This window comes from Lonchura striata, chromosome 4, assembly GCF_046129695.1.
Source record: "Lonchura striata isolate bLonStr1 chromosome 4, bLonStr1.mat, whole genome shotgun sequence".
Classification (NCBI taxonomy): Eukaryota; Metazoa; Chordata; class Aves; order Passeriformes; family Estrildidae; genus Lonchura; species Lonchura striata.
This window is the reverse complement of record NC_134606.1, coordinates 40,859,353-40,878,046: the sequence shown is the minus strand read 5'-3', so window position 1 is coordinate 40,878,046 and position 18,694 is coordinate 40,859,353. Positions and strand designations below refer to the sequence as shown.

Genomic DNA, 18,694 nt, shown 5'->3' with positions numbered 1-18,694 from the left:
ACCTGAGGGTTCAGTTCTCCAACCTCTGAGAATACAGATTAACCTAACTGACTTAAATTGTTTTATCTGGAAATGGGATAATTCAGTGAAATTGAAATTAATACACAAAAATGTATCTGACAGAATTTAGCCTGAAGCATGCAGTAATGTGGAAAAATAAATAATATTTTAAATATAACAAACTACTTTTGTGGGAAGGAGAATGTTTAAAATGTTTCCCATAGTCTTTATGTTTCCCATTAGTCTCTCTTGGATCATGGCAAAAACTATAAACTTCAGAAGCCAGAAGTTTTTAGGCTACTTTAACTTTGTGTGAGCCTCTATTCCACATGGAGTCCAGTGTCTCTGCTATTCCTGTGTTTGCTCATGGCATGTTAGAAAGTTTACGAGTCATTGACCAATACTTCTGTCCTGGCATTACAGATGAGCATGGCCTTTTCTGCTCAATGTTTGTATAAGTAGGTATTGTCAGAATGGCTAAAGAAGGTAGCAAATACCAATGTTGCAGTAACCAGAAGATTCACAGCTACACTGAATCAGCTTAGTGAGAAAGAGTTACAAGTCTCATGAGTAAATAGCTAGAAAATATTTCTACTGAAAGATTTCTATGATCTGTTTTCGGCTGTTTCTATGAAGAAGCAATTTCAAGGCCATAGTTCTTTCTAAACAATATTTAATGATCCACATATTACAATAATATCTATTAGGATTTTTTTATTGCTACTTAGAGATCTGAACTAAAAATCTGATAAAGATATTTCTTTATTTTGTATATTCCTACATATTACATGACAATAGCAGCAGAGATTTAAATGAGCCATTACTTGTGAAAACACTGTTACTAATTAATGGACAAATAGACTTTTAAAATTCACAAATTCCAAAATAAAATGGAAATTCACTATCTAGTATAAAACTCTTAGAAACATCTGAGTTGATATCACTCTGGAAGTTTAGCACAGATACATACTGCTGTTTTACTCTACAACTGTCAGTAAAAAACTTTTAAGATAATATAAATGTGTTAGCAAAAGAAGAGTTAATCCTTTGAGGCCAAAATTTCATCTATTATTTTGCTTAAACTTCAAATTGTGTATACCCGAAATTGGACTTAGGCACACAAATACAATTCTTCATGTAAACAGTAAATTATATAAACAGCTCACTCTTTATTAGCTAAATTGACCATTTTTAGAAACAAGCCAAAGTATAAATACATGTATTTTTGTGTCTGCATACAAACATACACATGAAAGTGTTCCCAGGTTTGCTGTGGGAACCTTGTCCCTTAATGTACCCTGAATCTGCATTTGTTAGTTTGAAACCATGGAATTAATCTGCTTTTTTATTTGTTTATTTATTTTAATATGGTGTTTTATAGAATACCCAGACAAGAAAAGAAGGAAACTGCTCTCATAGTGCTACACAGTTTTCATATCCTCAGCTTCTGAAACATTTAAGACTACTAACTTGATGGCAGGCTCCCAAGGAATTTTAAGGCATCTGTGCCTGTGCTACTTATTTTAAGCTCTGTCTTCCAGTGTTATGAAATCTCAAACTCTTTTGAGAGCAAGCTCTTTTGACTTTCTTAGTAATTCCATTTCATGTGGTTCTGGCTTTCAGGCAGATTCAAGAATGACATAATCGCCTTTTCCCACCCACAGGTTTTGCACTGTTGCTGTTGGTTACAACCTTCCACATAATATGCAACATGAATCCTTGTCTGATCCCATATGCCCAGAAATGGAAGACAGCCCAGCAAAGAGGACTAAAGCACAGTTTCTTGGCTTTCTATCATTCACCATTGGTTGAATAAGGCTTCTTCTGGATTTTCCTCTCAATTGATATTATTTTAGCTACAGTGCAGCTCCTGTCAGTCCAAAGTCATGCTACTTCCAAAGGATGTGAACCAATTTCCCAATAAACTTTACCCATGTCAATGAAGCAGGTATTTTAAATGTAGTAGCAGAGAATAAAAAAACTTAAAGTACTCCTTTTGTATTTTTTACTATAGCATTTATGCAAATGCACTCAAAAAAATACAGAATTCTTCATTTTCATTTAAAAAAAAATCTAGAACTTGGCTAGTATGCATTCATAAGAGCTATTGCAATCATATTTTGCATTATTAACAGTACTGGATTACGTACCAAGCTCCACAGCAGCAGGATAAAAAGCACTTTCTGGAGTTTGTTATCAACATGAAAGAACAGGAAGCAACCTGCAGTCCTGTCTCACTGTCCAATCTCAGAGTCTCCTGGCTTACCTGAAGACTACAAGAGTGTTTGTACATGAAATATGGCATGCTAACACAGCGTAGGGAGTATTTCTTTGCCCTTGGAAAGTCTTCAGAAATTTTGCTTGTTACATTTACACTTTTCATGCTTGGTCAGATTTTTAAGTAATGCACAGCATTGTGGCTACTCAGTTCTCTCAAATCCAGGACTACTGAAAGGCATTGGCTCAGGTCAGCTTCAGGGCAATTTCATAGGCAATTATATGGCACTGAATTGCCAGGCAAATAAAAAAGCATGTATCATGCTCAAGGAAACACTAGTCCATGTCCAGAAGAAATGGAGAAGAATGCATCAAGTTATGACCATAAAAAACAAATGATCCAGCCTGGAAAGAGAATGGATTTCCTTGTCTTCTTCAGCAGTGAGCCAATTCTGGAAAGAAATTACAACTGGGCAAAGACTCAGCATCAGGATGTGCAGTCTAAAGACAGAAGACAGAGTTCTCATGGGGACCTTGTCATAATCAGCTACACTCACAACTCTGCTGGGCCCTCTCCTAAGCTCTGTGCTGCTGAGAGTCGTGCCTTTCTCTCACTCCCAGCAGTGAGGGATAATAAATTTGTTTGCTAGAACAGGTATCTAGCAGGAAGAAACCTGTGAGATAGGCTGGAAAATGAGACAAACTGTTTGTGATGACCATCACAGAGCGAAATCCACTGCAATGATAATTCCATGTGAAATATATCCTGATGATTGTTTATTTCTCTAGACTCTTGTCACAGGGCAAGCCAAAGTAATATTTTTGTTTCTGTGATGAAAATTTTCTGGCTAATAAGTTACAACACTCTAAAGAAAGAGATAAATTGAAAATCATGTACAATTCTACCTTGGTGTCAAAAAGTCCAAGACATTCTAATACACATTCTCTTGAGGCAATGGTTAAGTTGTAGGAAGTTTTAACAAATTGATCTGTCCTTTGCTGACAACATAAAAGAAAAGACTATTTAGCTGAATAAGGTCTTAAAATTTTACTAAGTCTTTTTAACTCTACCTATAATGAGATTTATTTCTTCTAGTAATTCAATTATTGTTAATGGGTTTTCTGATACTAAGAAAGAAAACTGATTTTATCTGCAGTGGAATTGTAGTTATTTAAAATATTAAATTCACCCATCCGCATTAGCAGTGACATTAGACATTTTAGGTTGTCATTAATGACATTACACCAGCAGTTTTAAAATTATTTCACACCCTATATATTTTTACAACACATAAAGCCAAGAGTAGCTACCATTACCTCATGGCAAAAAGATTATATTTCTCTAGAAAGATTATAAGAGTTTTTCTAAACAGTCAGGTAGAAGGTTGATGTGATGATAGTCTGTGTCAATTTATATTTATTTTCTGGATCATCTCAAGGGTAAAAATCTGGAGTGCTTATCCAACCTTCCCTAACAACATACTTGTGGGAACACTTGGGGCAAGTTCTCAGTTGCAGCCATCACCCCACAGTGGCCAATCTTAATGGAAACCCAAGCTTGAATTGCTGGCTAGAGCTGAGCATACACAATAAACATTTCCTCTGCTGGGTTTAACAACAGTCTTGTTAGGAGGTCTGCTTTTTGATAATATTCTCAAAAAATGCTGTCAAAAATTTTGCAAAAACAAAACACATACTTATTCAGCAGCATATTCACACAAAGCTAAAGCTATTTTGTTTTTTAAATACCCAGTTAGTCAAGTGACAGAAAATACCAGATCATCCACCCCCACATCAGAACAATTTGCATTGAAAAAAATACATTGCAATGAGTGAGTCATGATTAATTGTACTCCATACTGGACAAGTAAAAATTGTATTTGTCAAAATAATTATTATTGTTAAAGCCATGTTCTCCTCACTCTGTTTTTAAAATTTCCTCATGTCCAGCGTAAACACTCCTGCATTTAAAGGAGCTGAATTTAGTTATTATATTTCAAAAGATCAAAATAAAATAAAGAAGCCCTTGGAAATGTTGGCATTTTAGTATACCTAATAAAAGAACAAATTCCTATACTATATATGTTTCAGCAAGTGCCATCAATGTATCAAGTGCTTACACATCTCTTTTCCCATTTAAACTTGCAATAAATCTACTGACTTCAATGAGGGAAGTAAGAGCAATCCAGGGTAATGTACTAAAAATCCTGTTGCTGATTTCCAAACACTTCAATACAAAGAGTGTTCATGGTACCTGCATATTACTGCATATTATCATTTGGTTATTTTTCATTTCACTGGTGACATAGAAGAGACTACACTGTTTTGAGCTGCAGCTGACACTTAAATGTTACTTTTAAACCATGTAAGATTTCTTATTTAAAAGTAAACTTTAAAGTTTGGGAAAAAAATAATGCTATGAATTAAATCAATTTTACCATCAGTTTCTGCCCCATTAAACATTTTTTAAAGACTTTCTCTCAGGTGGAAACAAAACTGTTTCATTCATTCATGGGCAATACTTTGGCTCCATGTGCATTTATATAAGTAAGAAGAATTTTGGACCTCGTTTCTATTACATCAATAAGCTTTTCAATTCCCTTTCTGCCTCCTTGGCTCTCCCAGTATATTTTGTCAAGGAACAAAGACTGGAGCAACTTCTCACGTAGACGCTGGCTCCTCAGCACTGAAACTGCAGATGCAGGGAATCTGGAAAAGCACAAAGAAATTCATCAGTTTTTGCCATTACTCTGAATTGCAGTATTTATGTTGTGGTTTAGCAATCAATTCTAAGAATATAGGCTGCAACTCAGCAAAGGAAGTCCATGCATGCCTAATCATATGTATGTTAATTGTATCTCTTACAGCTGTGGGATTACTCATACATTTTTAGATACATCCTGTCAATGTCTTGGACCATTTATATCTATTCCAGTAGTTTAGTGTCTCATACTCAAACTGGGAAGAAATTATCAATCCTTTTACAAAATTAATAATTGAAAACTTACTCATTGATTCCTTTTAGTATTTTAAAATCAAGATTGTCCTCATTTCTGTCAAAGAAGCCCTTATTGTCTATAAAAGCCAAGTGCCTTTGGTCATGCCTTCTCTGAACGATGTGTGTCAGGTCGACAGCATCCTGATCATTGCATTTCAGCTTCAGTCCTTGCTGCATGCAGGAATCCTCCTTGAGAGGTTTGAATCCACAACAATTTCTGTCTAGTCGATTATAGATCTAAAACAAAGTACAGCAGAGTGCCAAATTAAAATAATACCAAAGTACTTGGGGCAAAGTGTCACTGTAAGACATTGCTCTCTAACCCAACTTGACAGGAAAGTAAGCTCAGGACAAGTGTAATTAAAAACAGTGAAGCAGCAGTGAAGACCTGGTCTTCATACCTCAGGTACTGCTAAAGCAGTTTCTCAGACTGTGTATGTATTTTATCCATTTAATAGCCATGATCTATTATGTCAGTAGAAATTCTTTGAAAATAATGGAAAAATACCACTGTGTAACTGGAATAACAGGATGGTGAATACAATTCTATTTCCTTTGTCAGAAGTTTTCTTTTTTTCTTGCATTTTCTCTGCTGGAGAACAATAGATATAGCACAGTCTGACACACATAGAGGATCTTCATTTTGTGGGACCTATAAGGCTAACAGTATGCAAAATAACTGAAAAAGACCAGTGAGGGGCATAACAAACCATCAAAAGCTATAAAATGTAAGAACAGTGTACTTATAATCACAGAGAAGCCTCTCTGTGGTATATACTTTTATGACATGGTGGTCTAGACTATTTTTTCCCATGCAAAACCTCAATTATTCATCACACAGCACTTAGCTGGAAAGAATACATAAATCTGGACTAACTGTGGTTAGTTAGATGTTAGATATCTCTTTTAACTTGGTTGATTCTGATCCCTTTCATAAACAATTACAAGAATAAAGCACATCCAGAGCAATGGATGCAACTTTAGGATAACTATCTAATATAGGAAGGATAAATCACTCCTTGAAAGTGCTACTACCTCTTGAGAGTAGATGAGAGTAAATATTCAACATTGCTACAGCCCTGGGCACACAGATTGGCCTAGATTACACTTAGAAGTCTCACCTTGGACTTCTACATGCCACACCTTTACCCCTGGGCATAGGAGCCCCCTTTAAGCTCAGGCAGCTCAGCCCACCTCTTAGTCCTTCAGAGGAGAGGGTGGGGGGGTGGTGTTTTGTGTTGCTTTTATGAGTTGTTGGTTGAGGTTCCTGCCTGTCAATCTTGGACCTGTCTTGTCTATGCCTGATGCTCACAGGGCTACAAATGGAGCCTGTGGCTTTCACCATCCTTCCTGCTGGCACTGCCTCTCCTGCTGCTGACCCTGTCTGTCCTAGAGCTGCCTTTGGCTCCAGCTCATCCTCCCAGACAGCAGACCTGCTCCTGCTAACAGATGTTTAGAGAGTAGAGGTCTAGTCTGGTACATATAAGACTTGATGAGTAGGTAATCACAGGTCAATAATTTCTTCTGTCCTTTGTTGTTTACTGTTAACTCTTCAAACCACTCTAAGCATAAAAGCATTACTGTTCACAATTAAAATTTTATTTCTGTAACTTCCCAGCAAAATTAGGACTCCACCTGATGAAGAACTTTGTTGCATGTTGAAATAAAAGGGCCACCACTTTAATCAAATGAAAGCTTGGGAATTGGGTTTGTTTTGATTTTGTTTGGGGTTTTTTATACATAGTTCTATTCCTAGTTGTATTGCTGACAGTGTTTGTTTCCAAATATCAAAATCCTGATGAGAGGAACAGACTTTTCTTCCTCTTTTTCCTTTCGTGAGCAGCATTCATAATCCTGAAGGCTGTAGAGACCCTCTTGCTTCCAGTGTTCTCTCTCCTGGGATTCCTTATTCAATCCATCCACAGGTAAAAAAGTAAAGCAAAGTCCTTCTAGAAAGTCTCCTTTGATGTACAGACCCCATGCACTTCTCTGCATGCATTAAATAGACAAGGAAATCTTGTTCTTGTTCTTACAGACAGCCTCTTCACAACATCTTGCACCATTTCAGTGCTAAGACACAATGATGGAACACTGTGGAATTGATTCATATAGTTTGGCAGAATTTTCTGTCATATATTTATGTACATAAGAGGTCCAAACTCCCAAAATTAAAGAATCCATTTTGCTTGAGTTCTTGCAGGAGGTGAATAAAGGTCAACTATAAGCATTTTATATCCTGTTCCTGTTTTACATAATTTGAAACCAGAAATTAGGAAGATCTATTAGAGGTGTCAAACCTATTCTTCTGAGGAAATTATGCTTATCAGATAATGCTTTTCACCATTATTCTTTATTTCTGAATGACAAATTTTTTTTTAGCACCAAATCCTTTCTTAGCATTTTTTTTTTTTTCAAATTTTTATATTCTGCTGCTGATAAAGTCTGTTTTATCTGTGAGAGCACACAGATAAAACTGTAGTCTTTAAGAACTATGAGAGTCACTTTCATTCACTTTCTAGAATGCATGTTCTTGTCTGGTAGGCAACCAGAGATATAAATCATTCTGATACCAGCTATTAGTACAAGAGTAATTTGTCTCCTGTAATGCGAAGTTCAATCCTGTTGTATCTTATTTTAACCAACCACTCCTTCTGAATAATAGAACAGCAGATTTATCATTCTTCAGTCACTGCTCTACTCCTTCTTTACTAAGTCACTCTCTAGGGTTTTTTTAAAAAAAAGGAAAATTATCCACTACAACTGTTGCCTTGCTCCAGATTGCAGCTCACCAAAACCACTTCAGTTACCTCTTGGGGCTGGGGAGGTGCAGGAAGGACCACAGAATAAACAGAGATTTACAGTTGTGAACACAGTCAAGATCTCTGTTTGGAGAAATAAGGAGTGAAGGAGAAACAGTATGCCTGACTCAGTATGAAATAAATCAAGGCAAAAGCCTTTGCTTCCTCTTTTAAAAGAAATGAGTCAGTTAGGTTTCCTGCCTGATTATAAACTGCATTCTGGATATTTTAATCATAAGAAATAGCCAGAAATAATTTCAAATTATGCAAATACTTCTCTTCCCCATTTTAAAAACATGAAATACACTAAAATTACTTTTTCTAAAAATCCTATGTTTGATCACATGATTTATGAGGCAAGTAGTCATATTCAGTAAACATTTTACCTGCAACAGAAAGTCAAAGAGTGCCATCTTGGACCATTCATGATGATGAATTTCAGTACAGCCCCACTCAGTTTTGGGAACTTTACCATTCTGCCAGCATTTCTTTTTCAGTAGCTGCTGATATTGTCCCCATGTTAACCTCACTGAAGAATGGGTACTGTTATCTGTTGGACTCAGTGAGGAATCCCAGAGAATAACAGGACAGGCTTGACCACCTGAAAAAAGGAAAAAAAATACCATTATTATAGTGCAATACTATCAGTTTCATTTGATTCTTCTTTAGACATTGCCTAAGCATTAGTAAATGTACTATTTTACAGATCTGGCAGGAGAACCAGCCAGGGACTAATATCTTGAAATTCTTTGGTTAATGCAGTTTCATCCTACATCCATAAGCAGCCACCACAGGACTGGAAACATAGGCACAAATGCCTCCAATGTATGGAAGACTTTCTTTATTTGAAGAAAGAGATTAATGTACAAAATCATATACTAAACCAAATTAATTATTAAAAAGTTTCTAGGTAGGTTAAAAGCCTACAATGCCACTGTGAATCAGCAATGTAATTTCCCTCTGATTGCAGTGAACTGCTGATTTTCAAGAGCTGGAAACTTATGTCAAAGGCATTTTCTTTGCATAATGGACATAGAGACACCACAAATCCTATACTCAAAGTGGATTTAATTTGTTATCTTCCTATTTCAAACCTATAATATACTACTCCACAGCTCTGAAAGGATACATGAGAATACTGAGAATGTGAGCATAGCATGAATAAACAACTTGACAAGTTTGGGGCTTTTTACCTAGATATGAGATCTGTTTTGTATAGCAGATATTTTAGCCAAATTCTTTAGTTCCTCTGTGTAAAGAATATTCTTCTCTTCCCTGAAACTAAGACAGAGGAGTTGTCTTTGGTGAATTCTAGCTTTGGTGAGAACAAACCTCATCAAAGAATTTAAAATTAGCTTCGCCAGTATAAGAACTGATAAATATATTTCACACAGGATCAAGGAACAGACAGATCTTTCGTATTAGGAAACTCTCCATTTATTCCTGATGCAATGTTACTGCTGCTTAAACTGCTAAGGACCCATGACTTACCATGGCTTGTACACATTAAAACAAAGAAATCCTTTATATTTTAGGATGTGTAGACAGATCAAAATCTGTCTTAGTACAGAGAGGAAGAACCATTTAACTGCAAAGCTTAAGCACTATTTACTAAAAAGTGTTGGAACACATATAAAGCTCTAAAAATTATTCATATTCATCTTGAAGTTCATTGAACTTAGTCTACACTATTGCACAATTTATTGCATAGTTAAGTGCAGCCTAAATTGTCTCTTTGTCTTCCACATGCTCAGGGAGACAGAGACAGATCTGCAAAAAAGCTCTTAGAAGGCATGAGGTCCAGGTTTGCTTCTTCAGAAGCAAACCAGACAGAAAATAGCCCATGGAAAACAGGTATCAGTGCCAGCAGCGAGGTAAAAGCTGCCAATGTCAGTGCTCCATTTGTAAGCTGCCAGGACTGTGAAAAACAATCTCCACACAGCTGAATCAAAAGCAACTTGTTCAAAGGATGCTGACTGTTGTAAAACTACAGGTAAGAAATTATCTTTGCCTGTACCTAGTACTGAAAGATGTGCAAAGTTCCATCTCCCATTCACCAAACAAGCATGACAGACCAGCCCCGCATGCAATCCAGGCCAAGAGAAAAGCCAGATCCTTCCCAAATCAGAATGTACCTGATCTTCTCTCTGCCATGGCTTGCACATACAAGGTAATCCTTCCAAAGCCAAGCCAACCCAGTTAACTTCCCTCCCAGCTGCCCAGGGTTTCCTTGGATATACAGAATGTGTCTTTCCATTATGGACATCAATCACTCTTTCTTTATGATCAGTATTTCCTTTAACAGCACCATATTCCACACTCTCCTCCACTGAAAAAATGAGCTGAGCATTCCTGAAAATCAGGCTTCTCTTCTATTGTGGTGCCTGAATAAGTATTTAGGTAACTTATTTGGTAAATCCTACCCATTTCTCCATCTCTCTCACTCTGGCTCTAACACCTACACTATAGATAACTTTACCCAAGTTAGATAAGCTATGGGCTAAGTTTCTTTTCCAAGAAAGTTGGAGAAAGTCTATCTAAGCATTGGGAATTCTCACACATACACACACACACACAAAAAAGACAACATTCCTCAGGACCAAATCTGATCTATTATATCTCCAGTAACAACTTATGTAACTATTCATTAATTCTTTCACAAATCAAATACATAAACAGTTTTCTAAGAAAACAAACATCTCCTGTCTACCCAAAAAGGAGATGATAAACAATAGTAATATAAATAGTTGAAAACTATGAATAATATCATGCCAGTTTCCATTAAGATACAAAAAGACTAAGGATTTAAAAGACTAAGGTTAAATACAGGAAATGTTTTCAATTCAAAGGAAATGGGAGCAGAAAAATGATCCAAAAGAAAAAAAATCTTTCAACTCTGAAATATAAATTGGATTACAGGAATATGAAACAGCAACTTCAGTAAAGAGCTGTGACACAAATTTTTGACACTTGCAGGAGAAACATGAAGAGGCTGAACTAAAGCAGATAAGGGGTCTGATTCACAGCTGCATGAATTAGCATGACCCCAGTCAAATCAGTGGAGCTTTTCTTTTTCTTTTTTTAGAAACCTCAGTAGGATTGGGCTGAAGTTACCTCAACAGTGAAGAGACCTACAGCCACAACCTGGAAGGGGAAGCACATTTCAGAAAAAGTCCAGTGTATTCTGTATGTGCTTCTTTCCTAGTCAGCTTTACATAGTAACACAGAGGGGTGCTGCTTTTCTGTTGCTGCAACTGCACTGCATTGAATCTCACCTAGAGCTGATTTGGTTCATTTTATTTTTAACTGCCATTTTAGATCTATATATCTACTTAACTATCCAAAGGCAATCTTCAATATTGCATGGGAAAGATTTTTCAAAACTCATGCTGAAACCATCTTCCTAGTAATTCATACACATTTTTGAACATCAAAACAATTCTAAAAATGTCTTAGCTAAGTTGAATAAGCTAACACAGATGAAACCTCAGGCTCCTAAGGCTAGGCAACCTCAAGGTACTCAAACTGCTTCATGTGCTGCTCAGTGATATATCACTGCATGGCTTCTTCAACACAGGCATCATCTTAAGATTTCCACACCCCACATCACTTTGAAAATAAACTGCATGCTTCTCAACTTCATGTGGTTAGGAACCACATTTTGCTCTTGCAAACATTTCTCTCATCTTGTGCTCTGACTCATAGATACAGCAATTTCTCTAACTTCCTTGAAAGAAAATATTTTCAAACATGCCCAGAAGTTCAACACTAAAATCAGAAAATCTTTCATGAGGTAGTTAAAGCCCTTTCTCAAACTCACCATTGTTCACTCTAAGGCAGTACATCTCACCACTGCCACTTTTGCAAGAAGAGTTTAGTTGTCCGTGCATTAGTAAGAAAGGATAATTTAGTGTGGGAAAGGAGAGGGACCAGCATACACAGCACAAATCTGAGAATTTATGTTTTTAGGGAAAATATAAGGAACAAACACAGAAAGCAGATAGAAGTTAGGCCATTTATTTTTCTTTCTTCCCTATGCACCTCATTGCAATGTTCTGTCCTGTGCTCATATGGATGTCAGTATTAAGGAATGTATGAAATGTACATTAGTTGCTCTCTAGACTATGGACTGCATTATTGCTTGTACATGAAATTCTCTATCCAACAGAATACTGGAAATATGCTTCTTGTACCCCTTTGAGAGATACACCACTCTGTGGAAGTATTTTAGAGCACTCTGAAAGCAGTGTTAGGTTTTTATTCTTTGCCCTGACACTGGTGATTCATATTGCATAATTTTTGATGGGATGGCAAGAGCAGGCTGATAGCACAGGGTATAACATAGAAAAAACTAGGACACCATTTCTAGTCATGCAGAGGCCAGTAAAACAAAACAAGTGCAACCAGTGGAGCTATCATGTCATTCATCTATTTGCACTAAACCAACAATGAAAGGTGTTACTCACAGGAAGAGTTTATTGCATATTTGGGGGAAAAAAGGAGGTTCTGGACAAATAGTGGATTGAGTACACCACTGCTTATTATTCTCAGTTTAGTTAGACTCAGGATATCAGAAAACCAGAGGGGAAGAGAAGTAGCCATCAGCACGCAGTAGTTCAGTCCCTCAGCAAGAGGCGCAACAAAACTGCATAGCAGCAGCTATTGTACCAAAAGCTAAACAAAGAGCCCAGCCTCACTGCTACTATCCAAGGAGCCAGAGCACTGTCCTTACAGCTGTCAGGTGAGACAGAGAAACCAGCCTGCCCCAGCCCCCAGACTCCAGTTGTAGCTCAAGCCTAGCAAATACTGCCACTGTCCCAGCCTGCAAATGCAGCTGCTGAGCTGGAGGCCATACATGCAGGCATTTGGCTTAGCTCCTGTGCAAGGGTTATTAAGGTTGGGCTGCAACACCAAGCAAGGTCACTTATGTCTCTTCTAATCCTCAGGTTAAGATTATGAAATAATGAAGTACCTTAGTGCTGTAGTATTACTGTGACCATCCCAAAACTCAGCACATAAGCGTCAGCCTTCATTTATTCCACAACAGAATTTTATTATTTCTTGGTGTTTTACAGGATTGTCCTTTTTTTATAGGTGTTTGGAGACATCTTTCTCATCTGTCGGTAGCAATGGAAGTAACGAATGACTGCTTGTGTATGCACAAAATCATGCTCTTTTAGACTTTTATGCCCAGCCCTAAAGGATTTTTCCTACCTATACTAACTACTCGGGCTTTTTACATCCAGTCAATTCATTGTAAAAGTATGAGAGAAAGAGTTATCATACCTGATTTTTCCATCCAGGATGGATGATGGAAAAATTAGACAAGCCACAAAAAAAAATTCAGTTAACACTTAAAAGGGTTCACAATTAACAAAGGAAGGTGAGGGCAGCAGACAGGGAACTTGAATACAGAATTTTGCATGACTTTAAAAAACATCAGTGTCAGATCTGTGGGAATAAGGGAAATAGAACCTGTACAGGGATTTACTAAGCAGTTCTTTGAAACTGCTTTTGACAAAATGAATGACAGTTTTGAAAAGCCCATTTTTTAAGATTTTAATGCTACATCAAACATGTCTTGTTGGATCACATCACAACTGAGGCAAGCTAAAGGATGTGTTGAGGAGAGAGATATGTCAGCCCAGAAATAGTGTACATTCATACACACATGCACAGTCTCTAATCCTGCATTGTTTGCTTTCCCATGTGAATAACTGATTCACACAAGCCACTCTGTAAAAAACGCTACAGAGCCTACCTATCTTAACTGAAACAAACATAGGTCATTTCAATGAGCTAATTACTCATATTATTTTTAAGAATTATATTTTTGCTCATTTTCCTACCACAAATATTTTCACATTATGCCAGATACAAGCACGTAAATAGTAAAGAGCTCAAGTAGTTGCAACGCATCTGAGTTCCAGCATATTTCCAGGCTAAAGAAATCATGAGAGACAAGGTGCAGTCACTGTTCCAAATGCTCTGTTCAGCCTTTAGCTGGAAAAAATGAAGTGAGACCAAAATAGTGTTATTTCTCTTCTCATCACCTAGCAACACTCCTCTTGCAATAGGAACTTAGCCAGTTATGAGAAAAAGAAAATTAGAGGGCAGAATGACACATTCTGTTCCAGACAGTCCAAAACATACAGTAAGGTGACAGATACTGAGCAACACAATGCACAATTAGCCTAATAGCAGTTTTCTGAGGTTTGCAGTCTGTCATCTCTGCAGCCACACTGTGCAGAGTTCCCCCATCCGAACAGCCTTAATGCCTTATGACAGCTCTATAGCAATAGATCTTGTTCCTAAAAATAAAATAGGCATAATGTATCTTCCATGCTCTGCAAGTATGAATAATATTCAGAAGCCTCCAAACTGTTGTTCCTAGAGATTCATTCCCATTGTTGTACAGGCTGCCAAAGGGAAGGTTTACAAAGCAGGAAGACACTAGAAATCACGATATTGTCTTCCTGATGTCAGACTTTAGAAAATCATTCTAGCATTAGTTTTTTGTGTTTCTTCTTTTTAAGAAATGCAGACTGATATGAAACTATTTGGTAGAAGCTGATTTTGAAGCAAGAAATGAACAGCAAAAACATAGCTAGCTACTTTTGCAATGATTCATTAAAATGCAAACATAGTCCTTTTGGATTTGTGACTGTACAAAAATAGGACTTACACTGAAGATATATTTAAGAAGGTAGCAATTTTAAAGTAGACTTCTAGCTCACATTACATGTCTGAATTCTACCTTTAATTTCACTAAAGGTTAAAAATCAGCTTTTTAACTGGAAACTCTATACTAATCATGTAACAGGCATATTGAGATATTTACTATGTGTATTTGGATATCTTTTATAGATGTGTGCAGAGAATCTGAAAATGTACAGAATTCAGTGAAATGTAGTTTTTTTGGGTTTTAACTACCAGAAGAAAGGGAAGAACTTTTTAAAAACTTTTCCATTCCCAAGGGGATTAGTGCCATGAAAGAAGATTCAAGCTTCTGCAGGCAGGTTCCCTATGTCTCTGAGTAGATGATCTGACCCCATTTCTACCACCTGAGAGATTAATTTTTGTGACAAGTTCCAACAGTATTTTATTAAAGTTGATTCTAAAATATGAGAAATTTAATTAAAAACAGCAGAAATACCCATTGAATTACAGAGATTCTGGAATCTCTCACCAGTTTCACTTCAGGCAGTCTGTACAACGTCAAGCAATCTATGGATTGCTCTTTCTCTTTTTTCTTGTTCCAGACTCGTGTTAGGAAACTGTTACTGCCCACAGCAATTCTATCATATTTGAAGCAAACTTCATTCTCTGGTATTCATTCTCTGGACAGAATAAGTGCACTGCAGTAGTTAGACACAGACACTAGCTTTTTTTCCCTGTAAAAATGGGGTTAGTTCTCGGGCTCACAGGAGGTAAAGGGGATGGCTGCTGCTGCCGCCCCATGGCTAACGCCAAGTGGGAAGGAAACCTCTGCACCCCACCTGCAAGCTGAAAACCACATGAATGTGTTACCTTGGAAGAACTCTGATCTCCTGCTTACAGAAGGTAAGCTCCTGTTTAGCCCCAAGATCCTGTCCAAATGAAAGGCAAACACCTCACTCATGTCAAGCGGCCTTTTGACAATTCCACAGTATCCCTGATTACAAGCAGTTCCCGTAGTGCTGGGACCTCTTGCAAATACTGCAAGGACTGCTTTGTGCGAAGGTACTTCTTGAATGCCCTCGATGGGAGAGTCTGCCAGCATGCGCATGTTGAGGATGTCATCTTTGCTCATCCATGAGGGAGGGCTCTCGCTATAAATCCTGATATTGCTTTCCTCAGGCTGGAGCTGTGCCTTTACAGCTCCAGAAATCCTCCCAGGTCTCTGGTGACCTCTCTCCCTCATAGCCATTCCTTTATGCCTGTGTTCATCCAGTTGGTACTTTCTTGTCTCCAGAGCGATCGCCGGTCCCTTTGTGCCTGCGGCATGTGTGGCCTGCCCTGGCTGTTGGGCAAAGGCCTCTTCCCAGCCCATAAAAGTGGCTTTTGGAAAGTGCTGCCCGTAGGACAAAGGGATTGCATTTTTCTTCCTGCGCTTTGGCTTCACTGTTCCTCTGATGTTGGCAGGCTTGCTGCGCTTGGACCGAAGGGTGATATAAACTACATTGGGTGGCAGCAAGGTCCCATTGCTACCAAGCTGGGGTTCCTGGAAATTGGGTGGTGACAGGGTGCCATCCAGTGGGATGCCCAGAAAAGGAGTTTGAGCTGCATCTTGGAGACTTCTGGAACTGATCTTTCGATGTCCTCCTTTGTGTTGCGGTAAAACATGACCCACTTGGCTGACAAGGAATCCCAGGTAGATCACACAGGCAGTGCCCACTAGCAGATTTCTCCTTGTCCTTGGGCGCCTGCAAGTCCAGAGCCTCAGCAGCCGTGAGGGCCACAGGCAGCAAATAAAGAAGTTTTTGATTTTACTTGGCTGATCAAAAGGGGTCATTTCTCTAGTGAATCCACATGATGAAAATAGCATAAAGTCTTCTGTACATTCCAGCCAGGATGATGATGCATCATTTCCCTTCCCCAATTTCTATTTCTTGTTTTCCAAGTAGCTTCCAGCATGGGCAATGGACAGAGGCTACTGATATGCCTGGGAAAGTGGTCAGCACTAAGGATGCTGACACTCCACCTTCTCAAACTGTTAAATTCTTATCAGCTACCACAGAGGAAGTGATTGGCTTCAGAGAATGAATGGAGCCAGCTGCGTAAGCAAAGTTTACTGGCTTGTAGTCTAAAAGATCTATGTATCTTCTTTGCAAACTGCAAAAAGAAAATAGTAGCATTTCCTTTCATTACTCACACATAGCATCTGTGGCTCTATATTTTTCAGAAAAAAGAAGTTCTAGATGAGACAGTATGCATCTAGGAATTTGTCAGGATAGATCTTTTACTTTCTCATTACAATATAAATCAAACACCAAAACTATTAAATACAGGCTCAATTTTCAATCTCAGATGGATGTATTCCAGCATTGGAAGAAATGCTTGTCAAATCCAGATCATTATCTTTTTCTTAGAAGACAAAGTCTTCACTAAACCTCATGTTATGGAAATGCTGTAAATGATCCAAATATGAACCAGTGACAAGTAGTTAAATATGCACATATTCACTAATATAAAAATATATTAGCAGTGCCAAATTTCCCTAGTTGACTATGAATATAGTTCCCATCATTCAAAAACACACATTAAAGTTGAAAGATGGTTAATCCTCTTCACTCTTGTGAAGCCATAAAAATAATCTAGCAATAGTTTTTAAAATAAAATTACAGTGGCTTATAGATCTTTCCAAGAAACAAAGAATAAGTGCAAATTGTATATAGATTGCTATAAAAATAAAATTTCTTACCTATTCAGCTTGACACATCCTTTGTTCTGGTAAACTCCTTAGGTTAATAAAAGAAACTGAGTAAAAGCTGGCATCTAGAATATATTTCACTTTTAAGTATGGTTCACATTTAGGTATTTCATTGCAAGCTAAGAACTGTTGAGAAGCTAACTTTACTGAGAGGTGGTTGCATATGAACTGCTATAAACTTACATGAACTTCACGTTATTAAAAAAACCCCAAACCAAACAACCCCCCACACAAAACCACAGCAACTTCTATTTTAAATTCTGTAATGAAAAGTCCTGTGAAGTATGTGCCTTTCAAAAGTGCATTCCATCTATTTGTAACTCCTGAGAGCCCTCTAGTGCACTGCATGCAAATGTACTAAACAAATTCCCTTTACTGCATTTAGTTTTTTGGGGGTTTTGAGTTTGAAATACTGCCCACTCCCTGGATATTATAACTTTTGAAAAAACAGCCACTTTTAAAATGTTATTAATCGGCTACCAAACAGCTCAGGAGTGTCTCCTATTTGCACTTTCTGGAGTGAAGCATAGCATAGTTCCTATACAGCTGGAAAAGTTGGGGCAGACAGAAGCTAAGGGCAAACCTCTGACATCTGACTCCTTTCCTAGTCTAAGTATAAAATAATAAAACGTATATTCTCACTGCAATTGAAGGAATGGGGACATTCTCTTTTCCATAGCTACTATTAAAGGAGAATAGACAGTTAAGAAGTTCATTTATGTTTCCTATTGGTTCAATATGAATTTATAAAAGTTTGTGAGGGATTTTTTTTTTTTTACAAGACATCACTTATCCTTACTTTTTCTCTAAATATGTACTATCAAGTTAAAATTTCAATATCCATGCCCATTAGCAGTAGAAGAGCCTTCCTGTTACCTGTTTTTCCCAAATCTGAGTTCTTGGAGGAATTTGGATTGTAAAAAATCTCTTCATCCACTTCAGTTGTTCTCTTTCTTGTTTCAGTTCAAATTTGACTGATGGGACATATCCCAAACAAAGACAATTTATTCCAAAAGCTCCAGACAAGTTGCTTTAGTTGGAAATGCATCACACTGCAACAGTTGTTTTCAAATACTTGGTTCCTGCACGTACACAGCACCTGTCTATTACAACCAAGCAGTACCAAAGCACTGTAAATTCCAGTTGCTAACAGCTCTCCTCTGCTATAACAATTCTCTGAAATTCTCTGTAATCTATGTAATCTTTCTACTGCTACTCTTTAAATATTATCTGGAGGAAGTTATAAAAGGATATGGAGAGTCATTCTTC

General features: G+C 37.5%; 1 protein-coding gene across 1 annotated transcript; it reads right to left on the bottom strand.

Annotated features, from left to right (window-relative positions):
- Positions 1 to 699: 699 nt before the first annotated feature.
- On the bottom strand, positions 700 to 17,609 carry GASK1B (golgi associated kinase 1B). The gene is made up of 5 exons (XM_021539580.3): positions 17,417 to 17,609; positions 15,544 to 16,827; positions 8,400 to 8,614; positions 5,226 to 5,452; positions 700 to 4,926 (listed from the first exon to the last, which is right to left on the bottom strand). Exons 2-5 carry the CDS (start codon positions 16,538 to 16,540, stop codon positions 4,719 to 4,721), a joined length of 1,647 nt encoding a protein of 548 aa, XP_021395255.1. The 5' UTR covers positions 16,541 to 16,827; positions 17,417 to 17,609; the 3' UTR covers positions 700 to 4,718.
- Positions 17,610 to 18,694: the final 1,085 nt, after the last annotated feature.